The sequence below is a fragment of the Astyanax mexicanus genome, chromosome 16 (assembly GCF_023375975.1).
Source record: "Astyanax mexicanus isolate ESR-SI-001 chromosome 16, AstMex3_surface, whole genome shotgun sequence".
NCBI classification, from domain to species: Eukaryota; Metazoa; Chordata; class Actinopteri; order Characiformes; family Acestrorhamphidae; genus Astyanax; species Astyanax mexicanus.
Window position 1 is genome coordinate 19269774 of NC_064423.1, and position 24154 is coordinate 19293927.

A 24154-nucleotide genomic window follows, 5' to 3' on the forward strand; every position below is an offset into this window, starting at 1 on the left:
ATCTGTTATTTAAATGATTCTGTCTTTAATAACATACTTTCCATCTATGTTTCCAATAAATAACGCTTTTAAAAGTAAGGTGCTACAAAGGGTTGGGTATGGTGCCACAGAACAAGCTCTTTTGATTCCAGAAGGACCATGTTTGTATAAGAGATCTCTTAGAAGTGTAAAAATCTTTATACTCACACTCTTTTATATTCTTTTTTTTTTAACATTCGAAAACCAAAAGTAGTTATTCTATGGCATTGCTGAAACAATCTTTTTTTTATCTGTTTTTTTTTTTACATTTGGTTAAATTGGCTTATTTTTTTCCCCCCATATGGAATGATTTTTTGTGCAGATGTAAATACACTCGAATCCCATTCAGATACAGACCAAAACAATCAAACATAGACCCTTGAGATGGGGTGGTCTTAGTCTGGTTCCAAATTAACTCCGGAGCAGACGACACTGGAGCTGATGTTTGTGGCGAAACTTCATCATCTGACCTCAACATGACCCAACTATCAAATGTACTCGGCATGTAACAGTGTAAATTACCCGGATGTATTGGCCAGATAATTATTACAAGTATTAACAAATGCTATCTGTGCCATTGCTCTGTGCTAACCTACACAGAAATGTTAACTAGTCCAGAACACAGGACCGTCTTCATGTATTTACCTTCTTACTCTGTTTCAGACACATCTGATCAATAAGTGGAGAGAATATTCTCATGTGGTTTGTAGTGATGCATTTTAGTGCATTTGAATTTTTTCCTATGTGAAAAAAACCAAACCAAACTAAAAGACAAAGACAAAACAAAGGAACTTTACTTTAGGTGTGAAAACCTACCCTGATGTTTAAAAGTTACCACAAACTTTTCTTTATGTTGAAAAAATTAAACCAACAAGATGTTGTTTTTCCTATTTCCAATTTATATTAAAATTGTTGCAACATATAAACAAAAATCTGTAAGCATTAACTTTATCAGAATATAGTAATGGTCATGAATCATAGTATCTTTATTTGCCGATGCAAAAGTCTCTGAAAATCACATCCAAGATTTCCTCAGCCCCCACCTTGCCTGTAATCCTACCCAAGCTGCTAAGTCCTAAGCGCAGTCCCTCTGCTGCCAGAGCCAGGTCCACATTTCTGTACTGATAATACTGATTCAAGGCTTCCACACAGTTCTGGAGATGAGCTCGGTGGCGGGTTTGAGTTAGACTTGGGCTGCCGGCCAGCGGGTCTCCACACCTGGAGAAGGAAATAAAGGTGAGATTTAGTCATTAAAACTATGTGCTATGTGATAGCTTAGCTTGTTTTTCCCTTTCACTCTAAAATTCAATCAGCGACTCGGTTCCAATACATCAGCTCACAGACGCCTTGTGCTGAGTGACATCAGAGAGCGCCATCCACTCACCTAGAGAGAGCAAGGCCAATTGTGCTCTCTCAGGGCTCCGGCAGCCAAAGGCAAGCTACATGAACAGGATTCAAACCAGCGATCTCCTGATCACAGTGTTAATGCCTTTAACTCTTAGGGATTTGGTTGTTCAGAGCCTTTCATAACTACCTAACATTATAGTTGAATCCCATTTAATGTAATAAGAAACTGTAGTCAAACAAAATTGGTATATAGGATATTATTGGTTACAGATTTATTTCTATGTACTAATGTAATAAATTCAAGATACCTTTTTTATACCTACAGCAGTACGGGCCAACTCAGTAACACTGTAATCTAGAAATAAAATGCCTAATAGTAAAATAGTGCAATTACATTTTTTAACTGAATGGGATGGTTCATTGGGACAAATTGCAATGTAATATGCCATTCTTGTAATTTATACTTGTATAGGGTTCAGTGGTGACAGCACAGGTATCAAACCCGCAGCGCTTAAAAGATCAACACTGCCAATAGTTGTAAAGCCTGTCCAACCTTGCAACAACAGCTAAAAAAACAATGTTTCTGAGGGTTAAGCATGAATTATTCTGTTTATATTAGATTTTTATACACAAACAAGCCGTGGAATAACAGTACGTAAAGTGATCAGGAAGTGTAACCTAATGCGTCACTTTGAGAACGTCAACACCTGTATAACTAGTGAGGTGTTATCTTGAGTTTATTTGTTTAGTTTTATACTTAAAATATATAGGGAAAGTGACAAAACACCACAATACTACTTACAGTGTTTTTAGTCGGTCCTGTAATAATGTGAGGAAACGTTCCAGCCCTTCTCTGGAATGGCATGACAAAATGCAGACTGGAGCCAGATCAGAAGTTTGTGTGAGAACATTCTGGATAGCACTTATGTGTTCTTTAGGAAGGAGGTCAATTTTGTTAAGGATAAGAAGACGTTGTTGTTTGTAGTTGTTTCCACTGGGCAGGACGTTCATCAGATATTCTCTCAGGAACCCGGACACCATTGGAGGTTCTTGAGGAAGCTGCGTTGAGTCCACCAACACCAGCGTCACGTCTGCCAGCTCCACCCTACGGAAAAAAGTATTTCTGGATTATCAGATATATATATATAGTCTTACGCTGTTAGAACTCTCCTATTTTAAGAACACATCTTATTGATTTTCTGAACAAATATAAATGTAATTTATATTTAATTCCCTGAAAAAAGCAAAATATGGCACAATTCCAAACATTTCTGAGCACAGTTAACCAATCACAGATGAGCTTTTACATTATCAACACTGACAGGTGTTGACTATGGACCAATACACTACTTTGTGGAAGCCCCACCTCACAACCCACATGATAATGTATTGACTGATCTTACGATGTGGGTCTAGACAAAATTAGATAGAAGGCTTTAATGTTTAGGCTTCCTGTAGTTTTTTGAAAAAATTGGCAAAAAGTAAACCATACAAAATAAAAGATAAAAATTAAGGTGAAACATAGGGTTCTTGGAGCAATAAAAGTGTCATAAAATAATCACCTTGGCTCCATTAAAAAAAATTGTAATAGAGAAAATGGATTTTACAGTGCACTGTGTAACAGAGATTTTCCTATTTAAATGTTACTTAGACTCACAGATCTCTGTTACAAGCATAGTTCTTTGAATATAAAAAAGTGATTGTTCTATAAAAAATACTGATTGATAGTATTCTTAAAAAAAGGTGCTAGAGGAACCCCTTTTCAATGTAAAGAATATGAATATGAATATAGTTGAGATGTGTTAGAATAAAAAAATTCCCAGACAGGGATAAGGACTTTTACTGGATTCCACAGCATTTTGAATGAAACTTTTCCAATAAAAGAAAAATATAGTCTAGGGCTAGGCTTAATCCCTGTTCCCTGATCCTTTTAATTTTTTAAAGAAACATTACGATTCAATATTGTAGTAGTTATTTGTTAACAAACCCTGTTAGCATCTTTATTTTTAGGACTAGTATTGATTTGTGGGGTGCAGAGGATGCTTATTCTTTAAGCCCCCTTCCTGCAGCAAATCACAAAGTAATGACCAAGTAAAGAACCCCTCCTAACACAAGATTGAGGCTCATTTCCTGAGTAGCTCAGTTCAGTTTCTTGCCCCTACAGTGCAGGAAAAATGCTTTGGTGGGCACAAGCTCTAGATAAGGGCTGCTCTTAGACAATGCTACTAAAAAAAACATTGGGTGTGAGAGTTCACACGTCTGTTTGTTTGTTCTTACTCTGATTCCTTGGGAAACATTATGTAACGGGCAGCTCTTATATATAGATATTCCATAACCTTTCACTGTGACAGAGTTTACGTCTTTGTGCATTTTCAATAAACAAGTGTGTGCACAGGAAAAGTACCTGACGCTAAATTTATGACCAAAAATACACAGAAGAAGTGATTGCTTCCTCTGGCTTCATGCCGTTTTAACGGAAACTGTGAAGAGCGTGTTTCCTTCTGCACGGTTTCTTTAACATGAACCACGTCAACAGCGGGCCAGTGTTTAAATTAAAATAGTGTTGTTTATTTTTTTCCTCTGTTTCTCTACCAGTGACGCCTACATGTGTCGAGCGCGGCGGACGCCCTCTTTCTCCACGCAGTCGCCAGTGTCCCGCAGGCCCGCCGTGTCGCTCAACAGGACGGGAAAGCCCCCGATGTCCAGAGAAGTCTCCACAATGTCTCTGGTTGTTCCTGCTATGGGGGATACGATAGCAGCCGGCCGCTGGCCTGTGATGGAAAACAAAAAGGTCAAATGTACATTGATTTAGCATAACATAACATTTTGACCATAACACCCTTGTTTCTACAACCATTATACATTCACTTTGTAGATCTATAAAGAGTTCATTCTTTCTCCTAGTCTCTCTGTATACTATTATTAATATTTCACCATGATCTTCGAATCAAGGTAATAATAATTTCATTATAGTTTACTTTGATTTCGTTTTCGTTTTTCTCCTCCAATTCAGTCAGTTTTAATTAGTTTTTAGAGTGGGTTTGCTAGTTTTTTTATTAGTTTTTCATTTTTATTAGTATTAGTTTTAGTTTTTTTATACTTTGGGTTATTTGTAAGGTTTCATGATTCAAATGGTGTTATGTAATAAAACTTAACAAAATAATCCATTAAATTATATATTCAGTTACTGTTAACAACCAACCAACTAAGCAAGCAGCAAAATAAGTGCAAAATATATGCAACACTGCTGCTTAAAATAGTCAATAGAACACACATGAACATGAAACACACATCACATCAGAGAGCGCAATCAGAGAAACACATAAACACAATCAGAAACTCAATAAACTCTACCGGTTCCACTCATTCCACTCGAAAATTATCAACTTAAAGTAGGAAATAGACATCCCGGCAGTAGATACAGATACAAATTTTTTTACCATCAGTGCAGAACTAACTACACCTCACATATATAACATCAGAAAGTTTTAGGGTGTGTGTGAGTAATAGAATGTGTGTGTACGTGTGTGAGAGAGAGAGAGAGAGAGAGAGAGAGAGAGAGAGAGAGATTTATCAGTTCATCCTCCCGCTTGAGGTGTTCTGGTGTATGAGCTACTCTCAGGTAAAACTACTCACAGTTAGCGCTCTTATGCTGCTTCTTAAATGGGCTTATAGCTATTCCACATACTGTATCTCCTGTTTCACTACAGTACACATGCTTTTATCTCCCTCGCACTTATACTTTAATCTGACACAAATTGTTATGCAGCTTTTTTCAGTGTTTTCTGTCGGCTAGCGCAAGCACTGTAAACAAGAAGTAAGTTCACAGGCCGCGAGGTAACGTGCGCTGCCGCTGTTGTGCTGAAATCCAACTCCTCGCAAAATCCGACTCCCCTTCGCAAGCAAGATTTTTGCACAACACCACCTGCTGTAAAACTGCTTGAGTGGAAACAGAGCTTGAACATTAAAGTGAAGGGTATTCTATCTGTTATTTCAGTTAATTTTGTTAGTTTTTTTTACTTTAAATTCAGTTCCAGTTAGTAATTATCGTTTCTATTAGTTTTAGTAATTGAAAATGTTTTTTCACTTTTAGTTTTCGCTATTCCATTCGTTTTTGTTAACGATAATTAACCTTGCTTTAAACAGGAACACCACAGAGCAGGTATTATTTGGATTTAGTGCTGGTGTGCGTTGTGCTGCCGTTAGCTTCATCACCTGTCACTGCAGTCTTTTCTTTATAGAAATTACTAATAAATCCAGAGAGCGGTGGGTGATGTTTTATACACATTCCCTCTTGGAAACTAGAGAAAGCTGGTAAAGGAACAGGTCTGGCTGACCCACATGGCAACGACTTCATCTTAGCTTAACATTGGACTAAGTCTCAGTTTCAGCTGTGAAAAGAAGAACTAGAGGTCTCACAGGTGAAGGACTGCTACTGGACTACTAAAAAATAGGGGTGTTCTAAAAGTTGACATAACACAGCACTTTTACATTTTAGAATAAACAACTTGCAATACTCAAGTACAAATATGTTGAATACTTTATTACTTCCACTTAAGTTTTTTGTACTTGTACTCTAGTCTGGGTCTCTAGCACTTCATACATGTCTGCTCATGTCTCGCTCTCATATCTGAAAACACATTTCATGACCTTTCTACTTCAAAACTCTCAGCTGAAAAGTTTGGAAGCAACATACACTTCCTTACTGTCAATGAAGAAGTTGTGCAGTCCTACTGAGGCCCGTAACAGCAGAGTTTGAACAGTATGTTCTAGTAGCAAACGAAAAAAAAAAAAACTAAGCTCAACAAGTCTGAGCTGGATTTGAAACAATAACAGGAATAAATCAGAGGACTGATGAATGCGGGTCACTCAGGGCAGGAAACCCAACGATATCCACACATCCCCCCCTGTGCTCTCTGCTACTGTCATTACTGCTCATAGGTGATGAGAGCTCAGTTGTTATCTAGAGGTACTCTAGATAAACCCGCAATATGTTCACATTCTTTATTTTTTGTATTTTGCATGTTTACTTATTTGTACCCACAGCATTTTTTGGTTACATCATTTGATAAAGATATTATTTAATACAAAAAATAAATTAACCTCTGATCCAGATGTTTCAAGCACCAAGAGTTTATAAAGATATGTGCAAACATTAGAAACCTCCCTATAACTAGACAAATAGGATCATTTTTAATAATTGCAAAGAAGTCTGACATTTATTAAGTAATGATGGGCGATACAACCTCAAAACAATATCTCTGTTAATTTTACCTTGGGGTAGTATGTTTTGAAAAAGAAAATATAAGAACACACACAGTGAGGAAAGTATTAACAGATTAAAAAAATCAATTTTTTCCAACTATGTTGGTTTTAAATAAGTTTCCAATAACTGCCTATTATTTTTTGAAGTACCGGTATTTGGATGAACTTAACAATGTATTATTAATTTATTATTGCAGTGAGTTTTGTGATGTGTACCCACAATGCAGCGATCCAAACACATATGATAAAAAAGGTCTTCAGAATGTATTGCACAAAGCATCACATACTGCATAACACATTTTTAAATATCATAATAAGCAAAATCATGTTCTACTTACAAAGGTTTATATCAATGTTATATTTTACCCTACATCAGTTTGTCATTTGCTCTCCCCTACTATTTAAAATCCAATGTTGTGTGTCTGATTTTAGATCATAATCTTTATCCATTAGCAGTACGTACCCTAGTACCCAATTTATACATTATTTCAATGTTTAATTAACAAAAGTCCCTGCTTAGTGTTGGGTCTTTGTACTGGGAGATTGGCTACAGTAATAATTATTTATTACCCTTAGTCTGGAGTAAGGAAATAATATTTCTTTTTTTTATCAAATGATTTTGATTTTTTTTTTTTTAATCACTGTTCTTCTTGATTGGCAGTATGAAGTCTGAATTATTCAATCTTTAAGTAACAACAAAACAAGGAAAAGTGTTGCCTGAATGAACAGATACTAGATTTTATTGATTAGGTTTACCAGTTGATTTTTTTTTGTTTTTTTCTTTTTTAAGAAGACTGTGCTCTTTTTTTTAAGGTAACTGAGTCAGTGGGAGGCTGGGTTGACTGGGAAACTACAGGTTAGACATTTAGACTGTTCCAAACGAATATTTACTATAAAGTGCTGAAAAGGGAACAATTGACTGACAATGATAAACACAGCCAAGCAATAAAACAATTGCAGGATTTCACCTTGAGACTGTGAATCATTGGCCCAACATATGAGGAAACAATTTTGCAAACAGAGGAAGCTCATTTATCTTAGCCTTACCACTTTATAACTAATAAAGACAACAGAATGCCAATTCCAGAGAATGGCAAAGTAATCATTACAGTTACAGAGCAACACTGCTCACATTGAAACTGAATCTCATGCATTTTCATCCAAACAGAAACAAAAGTGCAGAATTAAAGCAATACTGAAGTTCTTACACAGTATGTTGAAAAGGCTGCTCTTTCCTACATTGGTGGATCCTGCAATCACCACCTGCACTCCACTGCGGAGTCGTTCTCCTCTCCTCTCATCACACAGATGGTTCTCTATTTCCATCTGCAGCTGAGGCACATCCAAGTCCACTGCACAGACAAAAAAGAAAGATAAAGAGAGACCTGAGTCAGAGAAATAGACTCAATTAAAGTGTGTTTACACAAAGTGAAGTTTCTTTACATGCAGATTTCTTTTACAAAAATAATTATTTAGGTAACTAAAGGTTTTTCTTTAATGGCAACACTTTAAGAACCCTTTGATTTAGCTTTAATTTTTTATGATTTTATGGCTAAATCCACAGAAATAAAACAAGATTCTGCCCAAGCTACTGATCCATTTTAAATACAATTTTGGTGTGCATACAAAAGATTCACGATTTATTACAATACAAAATCATGTGGTATGATCAACAGATTAGATCAGAGTAGTTCTGGACAAGCATGTTTACATTTAGTTAAAAGGGGAACATCAGTAAAAGCTAATCAGTTTGGTGCTTTTTTTTCTTTTGGTTATAAGCTTTAACATCTGAAAATCACAGCTTTTATTTAGAGGAACTAATAAAAAAAATCATGAAAGGTATCAGAAAAAAGCAAACTGTGCAAAAAAAAATTAGGCTTTGCATAGACTAATCGACTAGGACATAACCTGTGCTAATCTGTGAAAAGGCAAAGTAAACCCATTAATATGAAAATAATTTCATGAAAAAATATTTATGGTGATACTTTAGGAATTTCTACCACATTGCACAGTAATATAAAAAAATAAATAAAAGAACTACAGTACAATGCACCAAAATAAACATTTTTTGTCTGAAACCAAAAGGAATGCTAATAGAAAACTGACTTTGGCTGTGCTGGAGCTTTTTAGCCACAGTGCTAAGAGTCAGTTTAGAGCAATGAAGTTAACAGCCAGGTTTAGAGCTAAGACACTAACAGACAGGGCTGAAGCAGTTTAGCCACAGGACTAACAGCTGGGCTCAGTTGGGTTAAAGTCACGATGCTAACAAACACAACAGCCAACATTGACTGAGCTAAAGCGGTTTGGCCTCTGTGCTCACCAATGAAGTAGAGCCGCAATGCTTAAAGACACAGTAGCTGGTCTGGCCTGGCCTGGCCTGGACTACAGCAGTGTAGCCATGATGAACACAGCCAGGCTCAGCTAGGTTAAAATATACAATGCTAACAGACACAATTAGCTAAAATGCTAATTGTTTTTCCAAGCTGGATAACTTGCTGATAGTTGCTGACAAGTTAAAGTTTCTGTGTCTTTTTACACGACCCTGTAGCATAGAAGCCCTCCTCTCTGCCTCATCTTTTTGCCTAATTTGTTCTATATTTAAACATACAGCTCTGGAAACAATATGAGACCAGTTAAAAATGATGTGTTTCTTTGATTTTACCATATTAAAAACCTCTGAAATATAATCAAAAAGAAGATAGAATATTACAAGCCCTCAAAAAAAAAAAAAAAAACACTGCACTGTATGAAGAGAATTTTTTATTTTTTTTTATTATCTCAACTGCCTTTTTAACTACTGTGAGTAACTTGGTGTGCGTGTGGATAGAATTGTCACTCAACAACAATGAGGTAAACAGTTTTCCTCAGGAACAATGACAAAACTCACATCCAGTTCAAAGCTCTACCATCTTGGTCATAAAGACGAGCGCCAATTTCCCCTTGCACGTGCAACCTCTAACCGGGCACTACCTCTGAGCATGTGTCACTCAGAGGAAGAGATGATCTGTGGCTTGTTCCTTGTTCCTTGACGCACAACTAAATACGTAAAATCTCTCGAGTAATACATCAAACTATGACTACAATGCTCACCACATTAATACAGCTGCAGGGGGAAATGATAAGAGATGCATTAAATGCTCGAGTTCCTTTGTATTTCCACATCCTACAGGTTATTATTCAGTGACTGCATGGAAAACAATTCAAAACAACTGAGATATTATTACTCACTAATAGCATTGGAAGTCTGAAACCTTTAATGCATCTATGATTGTTGTGGGAAACACAAAGGTAACACAGTTCTGAGGAATAAAAGGGCTGAAAACACTTAATCAGTACTGCTTCATGTCCCTTTGGCAACTTCTCCAAATTTACTTTTGACTTCGATAACTTCTCCTTTCAGTCACCATGGCGTGTTCATCCTGCCGCAAACAGGACGTCCCTACAATGCACTAAAGGGGAAAAATACCCCAGCTGTTTTTAATTTTTCCAGAGGTGGAGACGTACCTTGATTTAAGACTCCATCCTCTATGAGATCACCCTCACTGAAGTCAATGAAGGCTTCCACATGCGCCAAACACTGCAATTAAACAAAAAGCAAGGCTTATTACAGATTCATTTCTTTTAAACTAAATAACAGATCATTAACATAACATTATTTCTCCACTAATTCATAAAGATGATGTTTAATAAGACATTTACTCATTATAAGAAAATTTAATATAAGAATAAATCATTGTAAATAAATAAATGTTCCACATTTTTTTGCCACAGGTGCTGAGATGCCTTTCCAAGTCCTAATCATCATGACAGAAGAGAAAACTTATATGCTCTTAGTTCAGCAAGAAAACCTGGACTTGATAAGTTTCCGCTGAATTCCTGGACCTTTTCCAAATGAGAGATTTCTTTTTTACTCTTCTCCAGGGAAAGAGCAGGAAACACACAAAAATCCTATGCTATGATTCATTTCACACCAACATCAGACTCCAAAAAAACAGACATAAAAAAATGTAAACTTTGTACAGAGTGTCTGTTAACTTCTGTTACAGGCTGTCAATCAAATCATTTTTAAAGGTGATCTTGCCCTCTAATTTGAAAACTATAAATGTGCCAATATTAGCTATATTAAAGGTGTCCTTCCGCTAAAATCCACTTTTTCACATGCCCACACATAGACTGTTGTGCTCAACCTGGGTGTTCTTAACCAGAAATGTATCCAAGCACAATACTGCTATAAAAATGCCATTTAGAACCATTTAGCTCCTAAAACCTAAAATCAACTTCCATAACAAAAAAAAGTTACAAATGTAATCTAATGTAATTATATGTCACCAATGTGTTTGAAGTACTTAAGCAATATATTTTGTGTCAGGATTTAGACTTGATTAGCAAATCAGGTCTGAAACATTTCACCAACTGCAAGTACTAGAACAGGATGTCAAACAAATCGATTTTTATTTCTAATATCTCAGACTCTTCAAATCATGTAGTTGCACTAATTAAACAGGTGTAACAACAGTAACTATATAAAGATCTGAAAACAGCAGTAATCAATGCTTACAAGGTAGGGGAGGCTATAAAAAGACAAACAAGCATGTTCATCATGTGATTTATACAATGCAGACTGTTATTAAAAATGGGTATTGAAGATCAGGGAAAATGTGGAAGTTTAGATGAGAACTAAACAAATAAATCACAAAAAAGGAAGGTTTAAGGTGAATCCACTGAAAAAAAAAAACTACATCTTGCCTGGGCACTGGCCAGAGGCTTCACAATCTAAGTGAATTACATGGTTGTTGTGTAGTAAGAAAGAAAAGTAACGCATTTTTCTGCACTATAAGGTGCACTATAAATAAATGTCTATAGTGCGAACAATACAGTAAGAAAATGATACAAAAACACCATTTCACATTTTCTCATTTAGCAGAATATAAACACCTTCATTTTCAGACATATACTATAGATAGGATTAAAGTTTTATTAACTGATTAAACTGACAATTCACACTGTATTATATAATTATCTCTAACCGATTTTCATTTTAGTAAAGTCACTATTAACTACGTGTCTCATCTTTAAAATAACAGTAGAATGTGTTTCACATTAAGGTATTAAGATATCAAAATTAAATCAGTATCCCACCCATAATTTCATGGGTGACTCCCAAGTGCAAACAGCTTGGAAGAATTTAATCAGTATTTCCTTCAGTGGAACACGTCTTCTTTGGCTTGGGAAGTGAGTGTAAAAATCTAAGCTTATCATGTTACTTCATAGGACTTACATGGATCCAACAACATACAATGGCATTTATATTATACTGTATTAACTCACATAAAAGGCAAAAATCATACAGTTAAAGGATAAAAATCATCTATATTTTTATGGAAGATTGGCTTTACCAGCACCTATTTTATTATAAGAGGTTTACAAAATATATTAGGCTTGTTTGGATGCAGCAAAGATTTTCATATGATTACTCTTACATTATCAAATTTACAGAGATGTAGCTGAACGGTAAATCAGTTCACCATCACTCCAGAGTGCTAAATGTTCCTAAAAATCTTTCATAATCAAACTAAGCTCTTGATTTGATTTCCAGCTATTTTTGTTGTTTATGACTGTTTCAGTTAAGAGCCACTGAAAAATCCCCCTTCAACTAAATTACAGCCAGTGATGTGATGATTACACCAGGCTTCCAGTTGAATAACACAAGACGACCTCTTCCATCAGCACGTACAGTGCTAGATCACTCAGTTACACAGCCATTAAAGACACTGCCTAGACTAGGAGACTCTGGCACACACCCAAGGCAGGATTTCCCGTATCCTGACCTCTGCTCCTCACCTACCGAAGAGTTCTGCATATGGCACCTACCATTCAGACACAAACAGTCAGGAGACAAGTACTGACATACAGACAAGAACAGGAAGTACATGGACATTATATAAACAAAACGTCCCTTCATTTTTTGACAGCATATCAATATTTTTAACATATTTTAAACAACACCTAAATAAAAATGAAAGTATGTAATATAATCACAGTTCAATCTGGGTCCTCTTTAAAACAAGTATTCCTTTTTAGAGAGACAGCTCCACCTTCTGCAAAGCACTGGAATGAGTACATTTGGTCTATGCTGATCTATGCTTGGCCTATACCGCTCTGGAAAAAATTAGGAGACCACTTCATACTCAAAATTAATCTCTCCGATTTTGCTATTTATAGGTATATGTTTGAATAAAATGAACATTGTTTTTTATTCTATAAACTACGGACAACATTTCTCCCAAATTCCAAATAAAAATATTGTAATTTAGAACATTTTTTTGCAGAAACTGAGAAATGCCTGAAATGACAAAAAAGATTCAGAGCTTTCAGACCTCAAATAATGCAAAGAAAACATGTTCATGTTCATAAAGTTTTAAGAGTTCAGAAATTAATATTTGGTGGAATAACCCTGGTTGTTAATCACAGTTTTCATGTATCTTGGCATGTTCTCCTCCAACAGTCTTACACATTGCTTTTGGATAACTTTATGTCACTCCTGGTGCAAAAAATCAAGCAGATCAGCTTGGTTTAATGTCTTGTGATCATCCATCTTCCTATTGATTATATTCCAGACGTTTTCAACTCATTTTTAAGTGGTCTCAATTTTTTTTCCAGAGCTGTATATAATATAAATACTTAATTTACATTTCTTAAAGTCATTTTATGGACAAAATATATATGCTTCTGATTGATACTGTATTAAGGGTGTACATTTCTGATCTTAAAATGATTCTTATTCATTTTAGGTAAATGGAATGTGACTCGCCAATTTAATTAATGCACAGCAAATCAGTATATGGATGGTTGGAATAGATATTATTCTGTAATATGCTTTTAATGACCGTATACAGGATAAATGTTAATAATTGAAATCTTGTTGGATTTTAGATTTTTTTTTTTTTTACATACTCGCTTAAGTCGCTGACTCCAGTCATTATAAAGTTGACCCAAATCTCCTGCCATCTGCCTTAGTGCCTGCCTCCTCTGGGCTTCTGTCTCAGCGTGGATAAGGTCCCCCAAACCCTCTACTTCAGTCAGGTCCAGCTTCCCAGCATGGAATGCTCGTTGGGTGAACTCGCCCGCCTCTGCAGGCCGCAACCCGGGTAGACTTCCTAAGACATTGATAATATAAAGTTAAAATCAATCATTTTCACTTTGCAAAGCTCTGGAGTAAAGAACTTGATTTGGGACCCACAGAAAGGTCCCTTTAAAAAGAACACCATGTTAGATCTGCAGACTCAGGACTATTCTCTCAAATAAAGCTTGAAAAAAAAATCTCAGTGCCACCTAGTGGTTAGAGAATATTCCATCAGCCTACTCACTCAGCCTACTCAGAACTACACACCCGTTCATCCTCCATATAAAAATGTATTTTAAAAAATCATGCTATATTTTAAAACATGCCATATACTGACATATAGTGTCAACTGAAAACTTACCAAGAGCTTGCAAGACACCATTAATGACAGCAGGACCACCATGTATATGAAACTCAGCGATGTCCTCTCCAGTGAAGCTGTGAGGGCCTGAAAAAAGGTGTAACAACTTTTTCACACCTCAATCTTCTTCACACCTCAGACAGATTGTGAATTAAGTGTTAAAGACTGATCAAGACAAATAATACTATAAATAATACAAGCGCAAACCACCATACACTCAATAACAATAAGACAATTTAATGCATTAAGAGAATATGTACATATATAGGATTTGATATGTCCTTGCTGTCATGCATGCAAAAAAACAAAAAAACATATATCTCTATGTTTGTTTTAAAACAAACGCTCCAAATTAACTTATACTTAAATATTTTAAAATATATATTTTTCTGTAAAGTTTTTGAAGAATATTTTGAAGAATATAGCAATATTTTCACTTTTTAAACTAAGTGTTCCACTATTAATGTATATTTTAAGGTTAAAGTTAATTTTATGTTAAATCAATAACAAGTTAAAGAAATACTACACCAAACTGTTATTCGCTGTATATAAAAGTTCGCAAAAGATCATAAAGATGGAGATTTTTCTCTATTGGCCAAATTGTCATACAGTTGTGGTCAAAAGTTTACATACACTTGTAAAAAAACATAATGTTATGGCTGTCTTGAGTTTTCAATAAGTTCTACAACTCTTATTTTTCTGTGATAGAGTGATCGGAACACATACATGTTTGTCATAAAATTTGGTTCTTTCATAAATTTATTATGGGTCTGCTGAAAATGTCACCAAATCTGCTGAGTCAAAAATATACATACAGCAACATTAGTATTTGGTTACATGTCCCTTGGCCATTTTCACGGCAACTAGGCGCTTTTGGTAGCCATCCACAAGCTCCTGGCAAGCTTCAGGTCGAATGTTTGACCACTCTTCTTGACAGAATTGGTGCAGTTCAGCTAAATGTGATGGTTTTCTTGCATGAACCCGTTTCTTTAGCACTGTCCACATGTTCTCAATGGGGTTTAAGTCAGGACTTTGGGAAGGCCATTCTAAAACCTTAATTCTAGCCTGGTTTAGCCATTCCTTTACCACTTTTGATGTGTGTTTTGGGTCATTGTCTTGTTGGAACACCCAACTGCGCCCAAGACCCAACCTTCGGGCTGATGGTTTTAAGTTTTCCTGCAGAATTTGGAGGTAATCCTCCTTCTTCATTATCCCATTTACTTTCTGCAAAGAACCAGTTCCACTGGCAGCAAAACATCCCCAGAGCATAATACTACCACCACCATGCTTGACAGTAGGCATGGTGTTCCTGGGATTAAAGGCCTCACCTTTTCTCCTCCAAACATATTGCTGGGTGTTGTGGCCAAACAGCTCAATTTTTGTTTCGTCTGACCAGAGAACTTTCCTCCAGAAGGTTTTATCTTTGTCCATGTGATCAGCAGCAAACTTCAGCCGAGTCTTAAGGTGCCTTTTCTGGAGCAAGGGCTTCTTTCTTGCACGGCAGCCTCTCAGTCCATGGCGATGTAAAACACGCTTGACTGTGGAGACTGACACCTGTGTTCCATCAGCTTCCAAATCCTTGCAGACCTGCTTCTTGGTGATTCTTGGTTGACTCTTGACCATCCTGACCAATCTCCTCTCGGCAGCATGTGATAGCTTGCGTTTTCTTCCTGATCGTGGCAGTGACACAACTGTTCCATGCACTTTATACTTGCGTATAATTGTCTGCACAGTTGCTCTTGGGACCTGTAGCTGCTTTGAAATGGCTCCAAGTGACTTCCCTGACTTGTTCAAGTCAATAATTCGCTTTTTCAGATCCACACTGAGTTCCTTTGACTTTCCCATTGTAGCTTTTGTAGCTGAGTCTAATCACTGGGTCAAATGAGCCCTATTTAAATGGGCTCATGAGAAGTCAACAGCTGTAGTCAATCAGAATCACTTACAAGAAGTGAAGAGGCCATGACATGAAGCTAATTTGATTGACACAACTCGCTACATCACCAAAATTGACAAATTTTGTTGCTGTATGTATATTTTTGACCCAGCACATTTGGTGACATTTTCAGCAGACCCATAATAAATTTATGAAAGAACCAAATTTTATGACTGTTTTTTGTGACAAACATGTATGTGTTCCGATCACTCTATCACAGAAAAATAAGAGTTGTAGAACTTATTGAAAACTCAAGACAGCCATAACATTATGTTTTTTTACAAGTGTATGTAAACTTTTGACCACAACTGTATGTATTAGAAATGTAACTGTAATAGGCATATAATATAATATATAATATATAATTATAATCCTTTTTTGATATATGTTTTGACAGCAAACACACCTCAAAAGAAACAGTAACAGGATGATAGCAAACATATTTCTAGGTATTAAATTATTTAAATGTTAATATTGTAGCAATGGCTACTTTTAATATTTGTTGTAATGTAGCTAACACCTAAATATTAATTTCTGTAGAGTTTGGAAATCAATATTTGGTAGAATTACACTGGTTTTAATCACAGTTTTCATGCATCTTGGCATGTTCTTCTCCACCAGTCTTACACACTGCTTTTGGGTAACGTTTTGCCACTGCTGGTGCAAAAATTCAAGCAGTTCAGCTTGGTTTGATTGCTTGTGATCATCCATCTTCCTCGAATATATTCCAGAGGTTTACAATTTGGTAAAATCAAGGAAACTTATTATTTTTAAGTGGTCTCTTATTTTTTTTCCAGAGCTGTATATAATCTGTCTCTATTAGATATTTATTGGAAAATAAGAACCGTGTAAAAAAAAAGGTGTAACAACTTTTTCACACCTCAATCTTCTTCACACCTCAGACAGATTGTGAATTAAGTGTTAAAGATTGATCAAGATAAGTAATACTATTAATAATACAAGCGCAAACCACCATACACTCAATAACAATAAGACAATTTAATGCATTAAGAGAATATGTACATATATAGGATTTGATATGTCCTTGCTGTCATGCATGCAAAAAAAACAAAAAAAACATATATCTCTATGTTTGTTTTAAAACAAACGCTCCAAATTAACTTATACTTAAATATTTTAAAATATATATTTTTCTGTAAAGTTTTTGAAGAATATTTTGAAGAATATAGCAATATTTTCACTTTTTAAACTAAGTGTTCCACTATTAATGTATATTTTAAGGTTAAAGTTAATTTTATGTTAAATCAATAACAAGTTAAAGAAATACTACACCAAACTGCTATTCGCTGTATATAAAAGTTCGCAAAAGATCATAAAGATGGAGATTTTTCTCTATTGGGCAAATTCTCATATGTATTAGAAATGTAACTGTAATAGACATATAATATAATATATAATATATAATTATAATCCTTTTTTGATATATGTTTGACAGCAAACACACCTCAAAAGAAACAGTAACAGGATGATAGCAAACATATTTCTAGGTATTAAATTATTTAAATGTTAATATTGTAGCAATGGCTACTTTTAATATTTGTTGTAATGTAGCTAACACCTAAATATTAATTTCTGTAGAGTTTGGAAATCAATATTTGGTAGAATTACACTGGTTTTTAATCACAGTTTTCATGCATCTTGGCATGTTCTTCTCCACCAGTCTTACACACTGCTTTTGGGTAACGTTTTGCCACTGCTGGTGCAAAAATTCAAGCAGTTCAGCTTGGTTTGATTGCTTGTGATCATCCATCTTCCTCGAATATATTCCAGAGGTTTACAATTTTGTAAAATCAAGGAAACTTATTATTTTTAAGTGGTCTCTAATTTTTTTTCCAGAGCTGTATATAATCTGTCTCTATTAGATATTTATTGGAAAATAAGAACCGTGTAAATGTTCCTTTTCCTTTCAAACTGTTAGAAAATGTGCCCTGATGGTCCATATTGCCCTAAAATAATATGACGATACTTCAGGGTATTTTGCGACATAAAACTTTACCGATATTATTGCATTCGATACAGAACACCCTTAATATTGACCCCGCTGAGCTGTAAACGAACCTGGAAACCACAGCACCAGGCCTCGGTCCAGCACCTCATTGGTCTGTGGGTTAAGGATGCTGCGCAGGAGGGCGGTTCGGGGGGCGGGTAGAGCGCGGCTCAGACCGGCCACACTGCGGAGAGCCCCGCCTGCAGCCGGTCCGCTGACCCGGACCACGGCCACTCCACACCGGCCCTGCCCAGAGGAGAGAGCGTAGATAGTGTCCACGGGTCCAGCGGCACTGCTGACTGAAGAATCACATCTTACACGCACCCGCAGCCTGCAGAGAAGAATGTTACACACACAACCTGTCATTATTCATTCACTCCTAACCCAAAAGAGCCCATGGTGAACATTAAAAAACTGTGTAAATTTCCATACAGCACTTTGTCTGTAATTTTAAAGGATAAATTCCCTAAGTGACAGGACAGTGTGTGAATAGGTGCTTTAGTTCATCTTATCTCATTTACAGAATATATGGTGCTGGGTTAGTTTGTTTTCAACAATTTTAACAATTCAAACGCTTTCATTTGATGTTTTGTATTCTATATAACTAGTTCTGGTCTGATTTCTAGAACCAAATATTAAAATATGAGCTATTTAATTGTTGTGTCATTCATGCTACATCAGGATTTTTAAACCTAACATACAGCTCTGGAAAAAATTAAGGTACCATTTAATGATAATGTTTTTCCTTGATTTTACCAAACTGAAAACCTCTGGGATATAAACAAGACATCAAACCAAGTTAAACTGCTGGATTTTTTGCACCGGTAGTGGCACCATGTTATCCAAAAGTAGTGCGTAAGACTGGTAAAGGAGAACATGCCAGGATGCATGAAAACTGTGATTATTCCACCAAATATTGATTTCTCTACTCTTAAAACTTTATGAATATGAACTTGTTTTCTTCACATTATTTGAGGTCTAAAACCTCTGCATCTTTTTTGTTATTTCATTTCTCATTTTCTGCAAATAAATGCTCCAAATCATCTAGCATCTATCTATTTTTATTTGGAATTTGGGAAAAATGTCCGCAGTTTATAAAATAAAACCACAATGTTCATTTTACTCAATCATATACCTATAAATAGCAAAATCAGAGAACCTGATTTAGAAACTGAAGTGATCTCTTAATTTTTCCTAGAGCTGTATTTATAGGCATGCGCCCACAATATGGAAAATAAACATGAACACGCTGCTCCTTGAATTTACCTGATTAAATGTTTTATTAGCCATCAATATACAGAAATGGTGTCTGTGATCTCAGCACCAGTAACCTATCCTAGTACACACCTTACTGCGGTCATCCGCAGAGCTCTTCTCCAGCAGCGGGATAAACTCATGATGAAACTTTAGCTTTATTACTCCTGCGGCCCTAAATCAGCAGGTACAGTGTGAGAGAGCTGAGCTCTTTCCACAGCGCAGATTAACATTTCTCAGGTTCTGTGAGTAATTTCTCTTTTTCTTAGCTCCATGTCGACCTCTCTCTCTCTCCGGCCGCTCTCACATGTGATTCTGTGCGCTCTGTTTAAAGCGTGCTCGGTTTGTTGTTGTTGGGTGTTCGTGAATATGATTGGTTCATTTCATCTGCTCCGTAAATCTAGACGTGACTCAATTGGTCCGAACCCTGTCAATCAAACCAAGCCACGCCCCCTGTGCGCTCGCGTAATGTCTCCGTGTTGACGCCGCAAATGTAGCGTGTGTAAAGGTCCGTTTGTTTGAGGCCAACAAAACAACGCTGTTTTAATACGAAAAAAAACATATCCATTTAAATTATTTGAACAGTATTTATAACTTTAAATAAACTTGACTTAATCATATAAGTATAATCTATTAACACAAGAACACAATGCTTAGACTTGAAACCACCAATTTCTCACATCTGCTAACATCTATTTACTCTTTACAGAGCCACTAAACTCTAAACCATATTTTGCTATTAATAGCTAAATGTGTTCCTGAAGTAACTAAACATATACCACTCCGGCTTAAGATGTTTATAAACATTTTCTAACCTTTAAAAAACATTTTAACACTTTTTAAAAAAACACTGATAATTTCTGCCTGTAGTGCCCTCTCAGGTTTAACTGTGCTAAAGAAGTGAATGCTGTGTCCGTTTGCTTTGGAACGCAGACACATCACAATAAGCACATCCATCAATCAATTATACTGCAGACTTCCCAAGTCTCCCAGAAGTTGTGGGAATCTACAGCATATCAATAACGGCTCCCTGATGCCCGCAAGTCAGATAAAATCTCCTGGAATCTAGAACGAGTGGCCCAAGAGTGAATACAATTGCACTCGCAGGTGACACAGACTGTTTTCCCCAATCAAGAGGTATTAGCATTGCCCACGGGGGACTAAATGATTGCGAATGGCATGAGGTGAGTAAATGTGACTAACAAACAGCTCTCCCTCCTGCCCTGCTTCTAAACCCATACATCACCCAGTGCCCCTCCCAAACTACCCCTCCCAATTTTTAGCATATTTTAAATTAAAGCTGAGGGTGGAGTCAGCAAAAATCAGGTGATTAGTGCCCCTTTAAAAAAGTCCACTTATTTTAATGTTACAAAAAAAAAAAAAACTAATGTATGATAGTAAGGGAATATGTGTCTCAACTTTACAATTTAAAGAGCTCATAATTTAATGCATAAAGTATTTTAATATTTGTTTACATTGTTCCACTAAAATATAAGACTTATACAATTATAAGTACAATTATAGTTAAATTGTTATATTGTTTTTTCAATTATTAAACACTATTAAACACTACTAATTATTAAATATTTTGGGAAGCTGTCAAAAGTGAGCACAATGCTTAACAGTCCAAAAACCTTTGTCTCATATGTTTTTAATTTCATGAATTGAATCTTATTCTGATTGGTATACAGAACTATTAGCTTATGGAAAATAATATGTCAACACTCATGGGCAATAAGACAATTGATCTATGACCTGAGAGCAGTGCATGCTCGCGGGGCTGTTCATTTCACTGCAGAGGTGGTGAGACATGTGGATGGTGAGTAAGCAGAAATTATATGGCTTGGCTTCCTCTTAGCAGAGAGCAGACATATGGGGAGGGAAGGGAGGGGGGTGACTGCTTAGTAGCTGCTGGCCAGTAGAGATAGAAGGATATAAGGACCGTTTTTGTTTGAGATTTAGACCATGTTTTAAATCTAAGCACGGAGGCTTGACTTTGACCACACACAAGTTCTAGTGTATTTGAGATAAAAGGATCAATAGCATCTGTTTTCCACATCACACTAGCTTGGAGTCTTTATGTCTTCAGTGTACAGTATAATGAACAGTTGATGTTTTATGAACACTATATTTATGTTATATGTATATTACTATTTATATACAGTATGTATAAAAGTATTATTCATGTACACATAATATATGTTAGTGGTTTCAGTATGGATATTGTGATCTAATATTTTTTTCTATCACATTTATGGTAATAAATAACATTTAGGAATGTAAAACTGTATTAGCCTGTATTATTGCTACACACAAATCTAAGAAAATCTTTCTCTCTATGTAAATCACGCAAAAAAATCATAGAAGGTGAGGTGCTCAGAGGATATTTTTTGCACTGATAAATAAATCATACAGCGCTTCATCCTCTGGAACTGAGTGAGTCTCATTAGCTGCACCATTTCTAAGCCTGCACCTGAACACACCAGAACAGCTTGAAAAATAAATCTCTCGTGTGGACCAAGTTCTTCCTTTTCCACTCAGTAATCATTTAGAAACTGCTGCTTATGTTTTCTTTTTGATGAAATGTGCTGAGTGACAGAAAAAGCCAGTTTGTTGTACAAAGCAGTAATGCCTAAATGGAGGAGGTAAGTTCGACTGAGGTGTTCATTATGGGACAACAGGTAATGATGGGCACTAGGGAACAACATCAGCTAAGCTTACTTCAGCTGGACTATTGTTACCCTAAAGAAGTAATAACAGAGTATTAATAGTTTGGGTAATATGTAAACGTAAATAATAATATATAAACTTTTCATGGAAATGTAAAAATATAACACTGGCAAAATCATAGGAAAGCAGTATGTAATTGATTGTGAAATGTTACCTCAAGGGACAGCTTGGCAGTGTCCACACTTTTGAGGTTTTATCTTGTAAGTGAGTTTGTACCTGGCCAGCGTGCTCTTGGCAAGCATCATAAAAAATGCAGTTTCAGCAAGGCATGTTATTGGGTGCCCAAATGGGACATTCCATTTCTGAAGCTATGCAAGCATTTAACATTTCTCAATCCACAGTTTCTTAAAACATCATAGAATACATTACCACCCACAGAAGACAGTGCAGTTGGTAGTAACAGTGGTGGCCAGCAGTGTCTGGCTAGAATTATACATTTCTGGCAGAAATCACATCCACATATCCACATATTCCACAGGTCACTATGGTATTCCTTAGATAAAACATAGCAAAATCATGGGATACCAGTTGAAATTCATAATTTTACTATCTATTTACATAATTTCCAATTTAACATGTATACTCTACAATGTATTATTGGTAGTGATAGGTAGGGATAGAAAGAGTAAATGTTCTCCACTTGTAAATTATTTTCTGGACAGTGGAATGAGGTCTGTTTGTTCTGAGATACTTTCCAGATTCATAAACATCAACAAACTTCTTTCTGAAGGCCTCAGAGAACTCCTCATGAATCCCCCTACTTAAACAAAGTATTAATATGAACTAATTATAGTATATACAAAATGTGATGTTACAATGGGCACTACTATCTCACATTGTAGTGTAAAACAGAAGAGGTTTAGCTATTTACATCAACACAACATCAGAAAAATGCTGAATAGCAATGCAAATGCTGTGCCAGGGATGTTTGTTGTCATAGCAGTTTTTCATCTCTTCCTGTTAGTGCATAACAGGTTATTATATTATTATTTTGTATGCTAATCTTTGAAACCTGCACTATTAAGATAAGTCTATATAGTCTAGAGTATTAGTGTGTAGAACACAATTGGGTAAAAGAAATGGCTGAGGTTTGAATGAGACAGGCTACTTCAAAATTCTCTCTTACTACATTTAAATTACCTGGAGATGATTCTAAATTTAGGCGTTTTAAGCAGGAATAAATCACTCAATAAACTCAACAAATTGTATTTACATGAATTAAACTGTGTCAAATAATATCTCCCTAATCCTTCAGGATTTTTTAACTGAATATCAAAGACCAAATGTAGTTTTCTAAATACTGACATATTTGTCATGGGGAATATTTCACAATACTGTACACAGATAAACAGATACAACTAAGGAAGAGAAAAAACCTTACACAGCACGATTGCCAGTTAACACACAGGGAGTGTTAAACTTAACACTGGTAACGTTAAATATGCGGTGGAAAAAAGAACAGTCAGTGTAAGAAGAAGCGTTAGAAAGACAAGAATATGATGAATTAGGAGAAGGAAGAGAGAAGGGTGCTAGAAAGAAAAAAGAAAGAGGTCTGGAAAAAATAAGAGACCACTTAAATATGATAACAAATGAGTTTCTTTGATTTCACCAAATTATAAACCTCTGGAATATAACCAAGAGGAAGATGGATGATAACAAGCCATCAAACCAAGCCGAACTGCTTGATTTTTTGCACCAGGAGTGGCATAACGTTATCCAAAAGCAGTGTGTAAGACTGGTGGAGGAGAACATGCCAAGATGCATGAAACTGTGATTAAAAACCAGGGTTATTCCACCAAATACTGATTTCTTAAAACTTTATGAATATGAACTTGTTTTCTTTGCATTATTTGAGGTCTAAAAGCTCTGCATCTTTTTCAGCCGTACTGTACTGATTGCTATGTTTAACTTATAGAATATTTTTAATAACACTTGTTCTTGGTGTGCTACCAACAAATGTTTTTTTGTTTCGTTTGTTTGTTGAAACTGATTAATGTGCTGTTTTTCTGTGCACTGAAACCAATAAACATTGAATATCAAAACAAACAGAAAATAACAGTAAATACAGAGTTACTGAATCTGAAAAGAGAGAAGTAAATTAGAGAGACAGAGGGA

The 24154-nt window shown here is 35.8% G+C and overlaps 1 protein-coding gene across 1 annotated transcript; it reads right to left on the bottom strand.

The window, feature by feature from the left end:
- Positions 1–896: 896 nt before the first annotated feature.
- Positions 897–19669, bottom strand: gtpbp3 (GTP binding protein 3, mitochondrial). The gene is made up of 9 exons (XM_007240233.4): positions 19403–19669; positions 18127–18386; positions 14115–14201; positions 13585–13787; positions 10135–10207; positions 7839–7982; positions 3971–4136; positions 2168–2470; positions 897–1236 (listed from the first exon to the last, which is right to left on the bottom strand). Exons 1-9 carry the CDS (start codon positions 19450–19452, stop codon positions 1005–1007), a joined length of 1518 nt encoding a protein of 505 aa, XP_007240295.2. The 5' UTR covers positions 19453–19669; the 3' UTR covers positions 897–1004.
- Between the last annotated feature and the right edge of the window lie 4485 nt (positions 19670–24154).

Coding starts and splice junctions, on each gene's coding strand:
- gtpbp3 (XM_007240233.4), bottom strand. CDS start 19,452: ATGAGTTTATCCCGCTGCTGGAGAAGAGCTCTGCGGATGACCGCAGTA. Junction 7,983..10,134: donor GGATGGAGTCTTAAATCAAG/GTACGTCTCCAC, acceptor TTGTCTGTGCAG/TGGACTTGGATGTGCCTCAG. Junction 2,471..3,970: donor GTCCGCCGCGCTCGACACAT/GTAGGCGTCACT, acceptor TTTTTTCCGTAG/GGTGGAGCTGGCAGACGTGA.